Source organism: Dreissena polymorpha, chromosome 5 (assembly GCF_020536995.1).
Source record: "Dreissena polymorpha isolate Duluth1 chromosome 5, UMN_Dpol_1.0, whole genome shotgun sequence".
NCBI classification, from domain to species: Eukaryota; Metazoa; Mollusca; class Bivalvia; order Myida; family Dreissenidae; genus Dreissena; species Dreissena polymorpha.
Genome location: NC_068359.1, coordinates 17,099,713 through 17,112,999, shown reverse-complemented (window position 1 = coordinate 17,112,999; position 13,287 = coordinate 17,099,713). Strand labels below are relative to the sequence as shown.

Here is a 13,287-nt window from a genome sequence, read left to right as displayed (position 1 = left end):
TGTGCGTACATCTCAACATGATAAGACGAATATAGAAAGCTCAAATTATTCACATTCCAGCCATCGTTTATTTACAAAGAACATCTTATAATTGCCGAAGTGTTTTACAACATAAATTGTAGGTTAACTAAAAGGTTGCGATGACGCTTCCACATAGTCATTACACACATAATTAATGACGCATGCATTCTTATGAAAATAAACATAAAATATCAGTCTTTGTTAAAAAGTTTCCAATTATTGCATCGCATTACATTCCCATTATAAGGAATAAACACTGTTTATACAAATTCAATGTAATTTTATGAGAATGAACGAATAAAAACCAAAAAACTGATAGCAGACGAAGAATCGCAAAACAAGATTGTTGTTTTATATCTTAAAAGGTGTACCTGAAAATGATTATTTATTGTGTAAAATCGTTCATTGAATAAAGCTATTTTCGTTGACATGTTATTTGATATATGAGCGCAGATGTTGTGATATATTTAAATCAACATTATTTCAATACAAAACAAAAATAAAGGATAAGTCTCAATTCAACTCGTTTTCTTTATAAATGACACATTATATACATTTTTCAATTATTATTAGTATCAGTCAATGATTCCCGTGAAACTCAAATCAAACATTAAATAAATTGTTTTCACAAACCAAACAATCTGCTTTCTTTAAAATTGCAAAATATTTGACAGCATTCTTGAAATCACAAATCTCAGCTTGCTTATAACCGCTTTTCACAGTTTCAAATATAAACCAATTTGATAAACACATTCATAAGAAACAGTGCACGTTTTTTATGTACTACTAGTCTAAGACACACCTGTATAGATATTTGTCTAGGCAAACGAGTAGATTCTAAACGCTCTGCCATTATCCATTTATCCTAAGAAATAAATTCCATGGAAGATTTGATATTGTATCCCCAGTCTGTACAAAACTATTAGACCTAATACTCGTCTGGAGTAACATTTGTATTAATGAGAAAAAAGTTGTAGCTACATTGTTTTCTTTGATATCATCTGTTTTATGCAGTTTTAAATTTGCGGAATGTCGTCCTCGAATTATAGATGTATCAAGTGTAGTGATTTGACCAGGCATCAACATTTATAATTTATGTTGTCAATGTGTTATGGAAGTAACAAATAGCAATCAAACATTAAAACTTCCGTTTATATCACAGTAACATTAACAGCAGAATTTAACTCAATTTAAACTACTGGCAGCACTAGAACTAAGACAAATACTTAAGTTTAAAACCTTATTTGCACAGATGCTATACATGTGATTTAACTTAAATTAAATTGCAAATTACTAGTTATTAATTGCGTTGAGTATTTCACACAATAACGATAACTACCACTTAAACCTGAATTCACACAATAACGAATAACTACCAATTAAAGCTGAAATATTATTTACGATCAATGTAGTACAAACGGTCTTTATAAGTTGTCCTATAACATATTGGTTCATCGGTAAGCTCTCAGTTTTTCCAACGTTTTAGTGAGCATTAAGGGCTTACACATAATGAATAAACAAAAACTATGTGCTCAACATTTATCTGTAAAGAAATATTGAAATAACAAATTGCTCAAACCCCCACTATCGTATATGTACATGTAAAAGAATTATCTAATATGTACCGAAGTGTTTATTGTTCATCGGAAAATTAACCCATTTATGCCTAGCGTCTAGAAAAAATGCCTTTGCAAACAGCGAAGACCCAGATGAAAAGCCGCATGATGTGGCGTCTCATCAGGGTCTGCGCTGCTTGCTTAAAGGAATTTCTGTAAGAAATATTCTAAATATAGAAATAAATATACTAGACATCCCTAATTTCGGAAATAAATTGATCCAATTTAGAAGGATGGGAGAGTCCACTAGGCTTAAATGGGTTAAAACATTGTGTCGTATTGTATGTTCATTATACGGTATTTGCACTGATGATAACGCATTTAATGTACTTTTCTGAGCATGATTCAAGGATACCTCATCAGCGTAAAACATTCGTACACAGTTTGTTTTCTTTGCGCCTTTAAATGGGTTTTCGCTGTGTTTAAAATGACGCTGCAATATGTGAATGCCTTATATCGTAATCGATTGTTCGTTTAAACAAAACTCAAACTCGATGTATTTACTTACTCATGAAAATAAAGAACAACACTAATAAAAGCAAAGTAGATTTCTTGCCCAACCACATAAATAACAAGAGGACCTGAAAGGCCCAAGGTCGCCCACCTAAGATAACATGATATTATTGGGACAAATAATCTGACCAAGTTTCATGAAGATTGGAAAATAAATGTGGCCTCTAGAGTGTTAACAAGGTTTTACTATAGCCATATAAGGAAAATTGCCCCGCCCCCTGGCGGTCATGTTTTTCAATCAACCGGCATCATTTTCGAACTCATCCAAGATAGTATTAGTATGAATCTTCTGACTAAATTTCATGAAGATCAGATTATAAATGTGGTATCTAGAGTGTTAAAAGGGTTTTACTAAAGCCATATATAGCCATATAAGGAAAAATGCCCCGCCCTTTGGCAGCCATGTTTTTCAAGCAAACGTAACCATTTTCAATCTCATCCAAGATATCATTAAGACCAATTTTCTGGCCAAATTTCATGAAGATTGGACAAGAAATGTGACTTTTAGAGTGTTCAAAAGGCAAATGTTGACGGTGCACGACGGACGACTGACGACGGATAAAAGGCGATCACAAAAGCTCACCATGAGCACGTTGTGCTCAGGTCAGCTAAAATGTATAAACGCAATTTTCAGAAGGGCCATGCGCTGCGCATTCTCGATCGAAAATAAATATAATTTTCAGCTGCAGTAGTATAAGAATTGACTATAAATATGTACTGATATTTGTCTTTATGTCCACACATGACGCGACGCTTTCTTTATTTTTAAACTTTGTTGATGTATCCATCTTAACATCAAAGTAGCCATCTTTTCGAAATGTTGATTCAGTCACACAATTAAAGTTGATACAAATATGACACGGATTCTAAACTCCCTATGTCATCGTATTCTCATAAAAGTAAAAAACTGCGTATTAGAGAAGTGAGGTCATACCTGATTTTATGTCCATTGTGTATAAAAATAAGATAAATTTTAATACGTATTAACACTATAATATTAATCTATCTCACATATTATTGCATACAGGGCATATGTGTTCTCTCCATTTCTTCTATCGATCGTCGAATTAAAATTGCCCTTGTTCAAAATATAATACTGCATGTGTTTTAGCATTTGTCATACCAATAAACATTAATTATTGATAAAGGTCTAAGGTGTAATGTATTCCAATTCCAACAGAAACAAAAGAGAGTTTCATTAAACGTGAAAAAAAAACATCTTGTAAAATCCATATTGGCATTGAAAATAGAATTGAGACATTCATTATTACAACTTGAACCCATATGTCATATATAAAGCGACAAAATATTGAAAATCAAACAGAAACAAACATGTATTTACCTGAGCATATTAATGGTCCAGACTAATTTAGGAATAAGGTGCGCAAGCTTGAACATTATAAATCACTGTCACTTTTTCAAAATCTACCTTAACACTCAACATGTAAGTTATCTTTTACACAATAGTTTAAACTACCGTTTCAAGTAGCTCTACGGTTGCTTTCATCAGGTATCTGTATACCTCCAACGCATTTCTGATCCAATACTGATTCAACAGACATTTCAGACTGATATAAACTGATATCGATGGTGTGAGCGTTACTTCTGCGAGAGATTCTGTGTTATTTGAAATTTGAATACCGCTCTGCAGCTTTCAAAAGTATATTATTGTCTTCTTAAGACTTGGCATGGTGACAGCCATATGGTCGTTGTAAACAACAATCAGCTGCGTGATGTAGCTAGATCGGGAAGGTTAGAGTTTTATAATAAATACGTTAGAATATACTTCGATACGTGTACTTATTATTTTACTAGCACATGAGTACGCACACAACATATGAATGAACACTTAAGTTCAATTATCATAGGTTTTCTATCTTTAATTATCGTATTTTGTTTGAACCTTAGAATACCATAATTAAAACATTCAACAACACTGGCATTGATTCCAAACAGTATAGTCCACATATCCAAGCCATGTTTTAGAAAGTATTAAATGAATAACACGTCAATGTATGTATAATAATGTGCTTGTTGGCGGTTTTGTGGGTGTATAACATGATTCTATTAAGAATGGATATATACATATATATGTATTATATATATATACTATGATTGCCTCAATTGTATTAAGATGTACATAATACAAACAAACGATACAAACATAGCACAAATACAGAAGATAGTCAATGTAAATAAGTAGAGATTAAGTTAAATGGTAATGTATATAAATACTTATATAGTTTCTGAGCATGACCCTTAGTTATCGCAAGGGTGTACTGTATTTCACAGTTCTTTGAACACATCATCGTGATACCCTAATAAGTTTTACGAACAAAAAAATGAGCGAAATTTTGAAGTGCCAGGTTTAGGGTTCGTCGAAATGCATGGAGTTTTCTTAATGAGTAGACCGCGAGTACGAATTGTAAGAAATTGGCACAGTTAATCACAAACTCTGTATAGAGTTTTATAGGCATCAAGTCTGCCATGACGTCATCGATAATTCCGATGAGGTACAGCACCAGTGTTTTAGGTTCTGCGTTTTTTAAGTGTTTGTGCAGTCGTGCGCTTAGTGGCCGAACGGTTTCTAGGAACATTTGTAGACGTGTCGGCGAGTCGGTAAAGGGGCACTCAAAAAGTGCGTGTACCACTTCGATGTGCATGTTCTGGTGTGTGCACTTTGAACATAATACGGGTTGTTCGGGAGTTTTTTGCAGCATAAAGCAGACAGGCTGTCAGGGCAGATATTCGCGACTCCCCATATGGTAGCCGTTTCTAGGCTCTTGTGAACTTCTTTGAAAAACTAAAAATCGTTATGTTGTTCAAGCCTCATTTGCCAGTTACTGGTTTTGTGTTGGCGCACATCCCTTTTACAGACAGATTTCCATTTCTCTTTTGACGGGAATACACATTTGGTTTTAAAGCTCGTTAAATACTATTCAAGGTGATATTTCTGCAGAATTCTCACAATATCTGAATCAAGCCAATTTGTCGGTTTTCGCACAATAAGATATAAAGAAGTGAAACTCCAGCTGCTGGAGTAGTATTGAATTATTATTATAAACAATTAGTAGGTCCTTTATTCAAGCCAAACAGACAGTCTTTGAATAAATAGTTAATGACACGGTTCGTCTGTAGGGGATTTGCATGATGAGCCAAGGAACGCTATATTTTGTAGATCGATTTTCGCTTCGGTGGATGTCACTCCTGCAAAGCGACCCTACATATTGTGTTTATGTATAAAGCGTCATCGTGACGCTCCGTCTAATGTACTTTGAACATTTGAAAAAAACAAGGAATATGCTAATACTTATTTAAGGAGTTAAACTGCGGTTTGAAGTAACTGAACTGGAGCGCTATTAGACCTCGTGTGAATGAGTAGAGCTTCACATTAACAAAGCAACGAGCGCATATTCATGGCTATGAAATTCTGAAACATCATAGTTTCTGAAATAAACGTATTCGGTTTGAATCACTTTGTTCAATTTAAGCAGCGTTTGCAAACGGTAAGTTTAGTCACTTCAGAACAAAACTACAAACCGCCATTTTGTCTGTTCGAAATGATCGTTACAGGGTTTGGTTTCACATTTTTAGTGAACGTTGGATTAACATCGTAATTCTATACTAATAAACCATGTTTTGCTTTAAAAGGGTTCTATGCAGAAAAAATAACATTAAGCGAATTATTATTTCACCTTTCGTATCAATACCAGTTATTATAATTCATGTTTTAATATAGGTATAGCGAATTGAATACCCATACTTAGTCTCGTCTCCATTTCCTTAAGTCTGTTTTCCCGTTATTGCTAATGCGTTATTTGTGTAAAAACTAAGCAGGATGATATACTTACAGTGTGATACATTATGTTGGCGTATTTTTCTAGAAAATAAGTATACGATACAAATATATGTTTTATGACATTTTAAAAGGTCTAGGTGCCTTTGCAATAATAACGAGTACATATTTAAATTTAATATTTAAAAAAAAATCAAATAAACCAAGCGTCGTGCGACAAGGTATTACTACTACTACTACTACAACTACTACTACTACAACGAAACCTGCAATAACAACTACAACAACAAAAACTACTACTACTACTACTACTACTAGTACTACTGCTACTACTACTACTACTACTACTACTACTACTACTACTACTACTACTACTACTACTACTACTACTACTACTACTACTACTACTACTACTACTACTACTACTACTACTACTACTACTTTTACTACGTACAACAACTACATTTACTACTAGTACTATAACTTATATTACTACTATTACTACTACTACAACAACTACTACAAATACACATACTACTACTACTACTACTTCTACTTCGTATAATTGTACTACTACTACTACTACTACTAAAACTACTACCACAACTACAAAAAAACAACAACTACTACTACTATTACTACTACTACTACTACTACTACTACTTCTACAACTACTACTACTACTACTACTACTACTACTACTACTACTACTACTACTACTACTACAACTACTACTGCTACTAAAACTACTACAACAAAAACAACAACAACAACTACTACTACTACTACAGCTACAACAACTACTACTACTAATACTACTACTACTACTACTACTACTAGTACTAATTCCACTACTACTTATACTAATACTGCTACTACAACAACTAATGCTACTACTACTATTACTGCTACTACTACTACTACTAATACTACTACTACTACTTCTACTACTATTACTACTACACTACTACTACTACTACTACTACTACTACTACTTCTACTACTACTACTACTACTACTACTACTACTACTACTACTACTACTACTACTAGGGAAAAAAACGTGTTGATTGAAACCAGGAAAACATATATTTTGAGGTATGCTTCCATCATGCCATTCTCAATATGTTTCTTGGGATTTTCTTTGAAAAGTTTCATTTAGGATTTGTTGTTGTTTTCTGTGAATCAAGACATCTTTTATTTCCCAAAATATGACGCACACAACCTGCGAACGGATCTAAGCATTACAAACTATAAAACAAACATTCAATATATTGTTTAATGAAAAGAAAATAGAACGCAGATGTTGTTTTAAAGCACATGTCTACAATATATAAAAAAAAGTATTCTTTCCTAATGTAAAGAAGTGGATATTGCGATGAGAGGTTCGAAGAAAACAAAAAAGTGACAGCTAATTAAACTAAATTGACGATAAATGCGTGTTAGATGCTTATTAAGAAGATACGCATTAGTTATTGATGTCCACACCTTATATCGGTGATTGTTACATCAACAGGCTTGAACATTCAATACACGTTTTACGTGAAGGCAACATTTATATCAAACATAAAAAGACAGATATACGGACAGACGTTAATTGTATTATTGCAAAAAGTGTATTACATGTGAAGCTACTCAAATGATGGTAATAATCGGTATGTTTGTTTCGGTATGTTATTTGACATTTGTGACGTTGACAATCTTTCTTCACTCATAAGTGATGCGCTTAATGGATTATCTTCAAATGCACAGCCTTTGCCCACTGGTGTTTTGTGTTGCATTTTCGTTTTGTTACGGGAATGCAATATTCGCTGTACATTGTCTTGGATTTGAGCTGTCGCTCTAGCAGTTCAATGCGCATATTTATTGAAAATAGCAAAACTAACTAGCGCTTTGTCACAGACGTGACGTATACCCCCATGTGCCGCATTGACACAGACTATTTTGCATGATCTCTTCACAATACAAGAGATTCTAATTTATGGCGATTTTTAAGAATTAATATGCACTTATCATTTATAGCCAATTTGGCCTTTGAACTTTTGAATTATTTCGCATGACACGCCGGCCAATGACTGTGAACAAAATTAATGTACATAGTCATTTTAAAATCTCACAATTAATGACATTAATGAGTTATTGCCCGGACAAGCCATTTATGGCCATTCTTTACTTTGGAACTCCATGAGTGGCATTGACCTTGGAAATATCGACGTAATTCTTTCGCGCGACACACCGTCCAATGATGGTGTAGTGCCAAATGATTTTAAAATCCCACAGTGAGCGACATAGTTATGGCCCGGACAAGATCATTTATTGCCATTTTTGACCTTTGACCTAAAAGCGTGACCTTAACCTTGAAGTTATCAACGTAATTCTTTTGCGCAGCACAACGACCAATAAAGGTGAACAAATATGCCAAACGATTTTAAAATCACACAATTAACGACAAAGTTATGGCCCAAACAAGCTCATTTATGGCCATTTTTTACCTTTGAACTCAAAGTGTGAGCTTGACCTTGGAGATATGGACTTTATTCTTTCGTGTAACACAGCGCCCATTGATGTTGAACAAATGTGCCAAATGATTTTAAAATCTAACAATGATTGACATAGTTATGACCCGGACAAGCATTTGACATTTAAATTCCAAGTGTGACCTTGACCTTGGAGATATCGACGTACTTCTTTCGCACGACACACCGTCCAATGATGGTAAACAAATGCGCCAAGTCATTTTTAAATCTAACAATAAATGACATTGTTATGGTCCGGACAAACTTTCGGTTAAAAACGCACTAAGTGACCCTGTGACCTAGTTTTTAATCCGGCATGACCCATATTCAAACTTGACATAGACATCATCCAAGATACAAATTCTGACCAAGTTTGGTGAAGATCAGATGAACTTTTCGGGACATACAGACCGACAGACAGACAGACAGACCGACAGACAGACCGACAAAGTGACTCCTATATAGCCCCCATTACCAATGGTAATGGGGTATAATACAGATAACTTTGATGTCAATGTGTAGATTTTTGTAGAATAATGTGTTTTGATTTGCTTGTAAAAGTGTCTCGTAATGTTTAAACTGGTCAATATTATAAAAGAACAAAACTAACACACTTCGTCATTTGAATTGTTTGTGTTATTCTGGTTCAAGTGACTTATTGGACAAGAGAAAGACAATGCCATCTGTCACAGTTATATTTTGCAAGGTTTCTCACCTTCTGCAGACTATGAACACGGGTAAAACTTCAATCGAACCATTCGATGTTTATTATTGTAACGAGTGTTACTGCTATGTCCTAACCCAAGCTATGTGTTGGGCAATTTGAATTCACAATCAATTGCGCTCCATCAAGTTGTGTTTGTAACTTGACATAAGACTACGATATGTGGTAAGAAAATGCGGAATTCAGAGTTAAAACTTCCTGTTAAAATACATATTTGAAAATCACGTTTACATAAATAAGACTTTTTTGACCATGTTGTTGATATGACAGAATTATTACAAAGTTTTATTGATTTTATATAATAATATGTACATATAGTGAACACGTTTTGATAACAGAGGGATAAACTCCGTAAATGCTATTCACAAATGCAATACTTGATTAGTTTACCGCCCTTAGAGCAATGAGCATGTATTACCTGTGATCCAGAAGAAATTGTGGAATATCGTCAATCAATATATTATATACTTAATATATTAAATATACATGTATAACAATTTGAGCGACGTATACAACACAGTATATTAATAACAGCCATATATGAGTCATTATACTAAGCTATGTAATATATTCCTGTAGGAATAACAATCGTATTTACACTTACACTGAGGAACATATACGATACACTATACGCATTTTCGACAAAAATTGGTCTTGCTTAATTCCTGTGTACAATATGTCATTGTAAGGAGTACACTTCTAAGATGTTGAGTTTTTGTTAATTACCGTGATTTTTCCAATAGGACACGATTGTAGAACACGGTTTATGAGGCATCTCTTCCATGTCAATCCTTGTCAGGTTTTTTCTGTATTTGAGTCTCGCTCTGGAAAAACAGGGTTTTATAGCTGTGCGAAGAGTTTCTCCGACATTAGCAAAAGCAATCCACAAGGCGTATCAGAAACGACACTTTCCGCTTGTATTGCATGTTACATTAAAAAGAAGCCTCTTCTTAGCAAAAATGCAGTTTAAGCGACCATGATTAGCTTCTGGTCAATCAATGGAATTTTCGTTAATCACTGTTACTTCTTCAATAGGTTCAATCGGGGGCATTATAAGACGTCTCTTCCATTTCAATCGTTGGCAAGTTACTCCTGTATTTCGATGTCAAAGCTTTAAGCGAGGACACGCTCTCCATTATAGGCACCGTATTCATTCGAAGAAGTTTTTTTCTCGCGTTCCACCATTGTCAATGACATTTTACGGCTGTAGTTTTTGTAAATAACACTATCCTGAGGTTTCTTAACTATCCTTATTGTGTGCAGATTTTTTGGACTATGCTTGAAGCGAGGCTCCTGTGGTTCTAATATCCGGATATTATCCCACTGCTTCACAAACAACACCATTGCGCATGCCCAGAGACACACTACTATAAATAGAACAATGGCTTCCTCCAACTGTATTCCCCTGGCTGTGCTCTCAAGAAACTGTATCCCTGAAAGGTAAGGATTAAAACTAGTAATGATACCATGAGAAAATGTACTATTATATGCAGCCTTTGTTGGAACTGGTTTATATCAAAGATTGCCGTGATCGTTATGGTGCAAGTAGAATCGCAAATATATTTCATAACATGAATATCTTGACAGACATGTTTTATGTATACAGTGAAAATACTACTACAATGTCTAAAATCGTCTGCTGAACAAACCATTGATCGGGAGTAGATTTTTTTACTGAAATGATAATTACCTGTGACATTGTTTGTGGTGAACTCCACCACCTCGCTTTGGTTCCTTCTACCCAGATCCGTTATCGTCACCATGTATATACGGTATCTGAAACAAGGTGCTACATTAGAAGATTAATTAGATGATTAACAATATTATATGAGAGAATGTTCATGATACGGTCTGATAATAGTGTATTTATGGCAAGTTACCAATTACAGGTATCATTCAGGACAATACATACGAAATGGCAGGAACTGTTATCGTCGTTTGCCAAATGCATCTCTTGAAATGAAAGTGAAAATGCTAATGTTTTAATAAAATTACTTTCCAACAGCATATATTAAAGAGGCGAATTCTTGAAAGATGTTTTCTTTGTTTTTCAATAATGTGTCGCATAAATAAATCAATCCTCGATTCATAACTATTAATTAATTACCAAGAAAACAAAACACAGAAAATTTGCCAACATATTAAATATATATTATAGGCTCGACACTTTGTCAAGAGTTTGTTAATTAACGGTGGTGTTTTATTTTAGCAAGTGTGCAATGTCTGCACAATACAAGTTAATACAAACAACACAATATCTACCATATAAAAGATTTAGCAAGTGCAAACATAAACATTCATAACCTTTAAATTTAAAAGCGATACAAATTCCCATTATTCTGGAGAATGGATTGAAGATTGATTGAAACTATACGATTAAACTCCTGTAGCGGATGTTGCAAGTACAATAACGTACTGCAATGCAAATAAACCTATATGAATATGAAGGAAGCTGCATATTAATAAGACATTTTCTTTTAACTGGTTGTATTTTAACTTAAAAGAATATGCATGATCTATTACGACAAAAGTACAATAAGTTGATCGTCTATGTTTAATAACAACTAAAAACGGTCGGGCTTACCTACTATACGTAAGAAGCAGACAGAGCGAATGAGATCTACACGACATTATTTGTTTCGTACAATCCTTATTCAACAAAGGTTACACGGTTAAAGAGCTCGAAACATAGGTCGCAGATCAGCAACAGTATGTTTAAATGCGTGTGGATTCGAAACAAAAACCAAATGAAACTTTATTTTCAATTTCATCAGTAGGGTAAGTCGTATCATCCCTACGAGGTATTGTTTGGCGTGTTACCAATTGCACAATAACTTGACATGGGAAAAATAACATTAAGTATTTTAATCATGAGTCAACTGTCAGACTGCGTCCCACAAACAAGGCAAGTTCATACTTGTTGAAAGGTAAAAGGCCAATGATTCGAAAGGTTCTCTGGAGACGGCTTATCCCATACGTGAATATCGCAGTACCACTTGATTCTACGAGCTCGTAGAATAATTCAAACCCAGTCACGTTATCGGGGTCGCCTTCTATTGACCAATCAACGAACGCGGTATTGCCCTGGATGAACACGCTCAGATTTGTTGCTCTTTGTGCTTCGCCTGCAATGACAATTCAGTGTCATGAATGATAATTCGTTATTAAAATAATTGAATACGTGATCTGACATAAAGCTATGCTGGAGTTATGCGCATAAATTGGTATTTGTCTAGGTTACACACGTAATGACAATAGTTGCGTAAACCGATTATTCATTAAATATTTATCACGCAAGTGAATTTACGTCTGAAATAGAACATACGTCATGTTCTCTCACTGAAATATGTTGGGTCTACAGGGGCGTGTTGCTAGTTTTGGTAACACATGTAATTTAACTATACGGTCACTTTCATTAATTGACCATAATATAATTTTATCAATCGTAGAATACTTTTTCTGAAATGGAAATATAATTTAAACAATTTAATGTGTTGTTCGGTTTACATCGATAGTATGGAACATATAGTCACTACTAGAAAATGAAACGAATGGTCAATGGTGGGCGACCTTCTTCACAAAGTGATCGGAAATAAAAATAAAACAACAACTGATATTGACATCACTTTGACCGTTGTATTCCGGCAACAACAAAAATTCCCCATGAATTTTACCATTACTACAATTTAAATATTCATGATAGCTATATGTCGTATTCTGAGGAGCATGAAGTGTGTATACATTTGGAAAACATGCAGGAAAAAACAAACATCATCAGCAAAGAAATGTGCGCACATATCTACAATTGTTCAAGTTATGAGTATATAAAACACGACAAACATTTTTTTTACTTAGGTCTGGTAAAAAATACTTTTCCTCATCACTATGAATACAAGATTACGGTAAAGTTAATAAAGTTTTCATCGTTGTTTAGTGTCCGTTCTCAAATGAACATCAATTGGAATAAGGATAATGATTAGCGAAACATGTTTTGTTTCACAATTAGAACTGATATACATTTACATCAACATACCGTGAAAGTTATAAAGGCTTGTTAACGCTTCATATCAGTAATACAGTGATTAAGTTATCCGTTTATTAT

At 34.1% G+C, this 13,287-nt stretch overlaps 1 protein-coding gene across 1 annotated transcript in view; it reads right to left on the bottom strand.

The window, feature by feature from the left end:
• LOC127831023 (uncharacterized) overlaps window positions 1–12,307 on the bottom strand; it is a 58,949-nt gene extending 46,642 nt beyond the window's left edge. Inside the window, exons 1-2 of the mRNA XM_052356004.1 lie at window positions 12,103–12,307; window positions 10,876–10,961 (exon numbers count right to left, since the gene is read on the bottom strand). Coding sequence (XP_052211964.1) covers window positions 10,876–10,948 — 73 coding nt within the window. The 5' untranslated portion in view covers window positions 10,949–10,961; window positions 12,103–12,307. The remainder of the gene's footprint in view (window positions 1–10,875; window positions 10,962–12,102) is intronic.
• Between the last annotated feature and the right edge of the window lie 980 nt (window positions 12,308–13,287).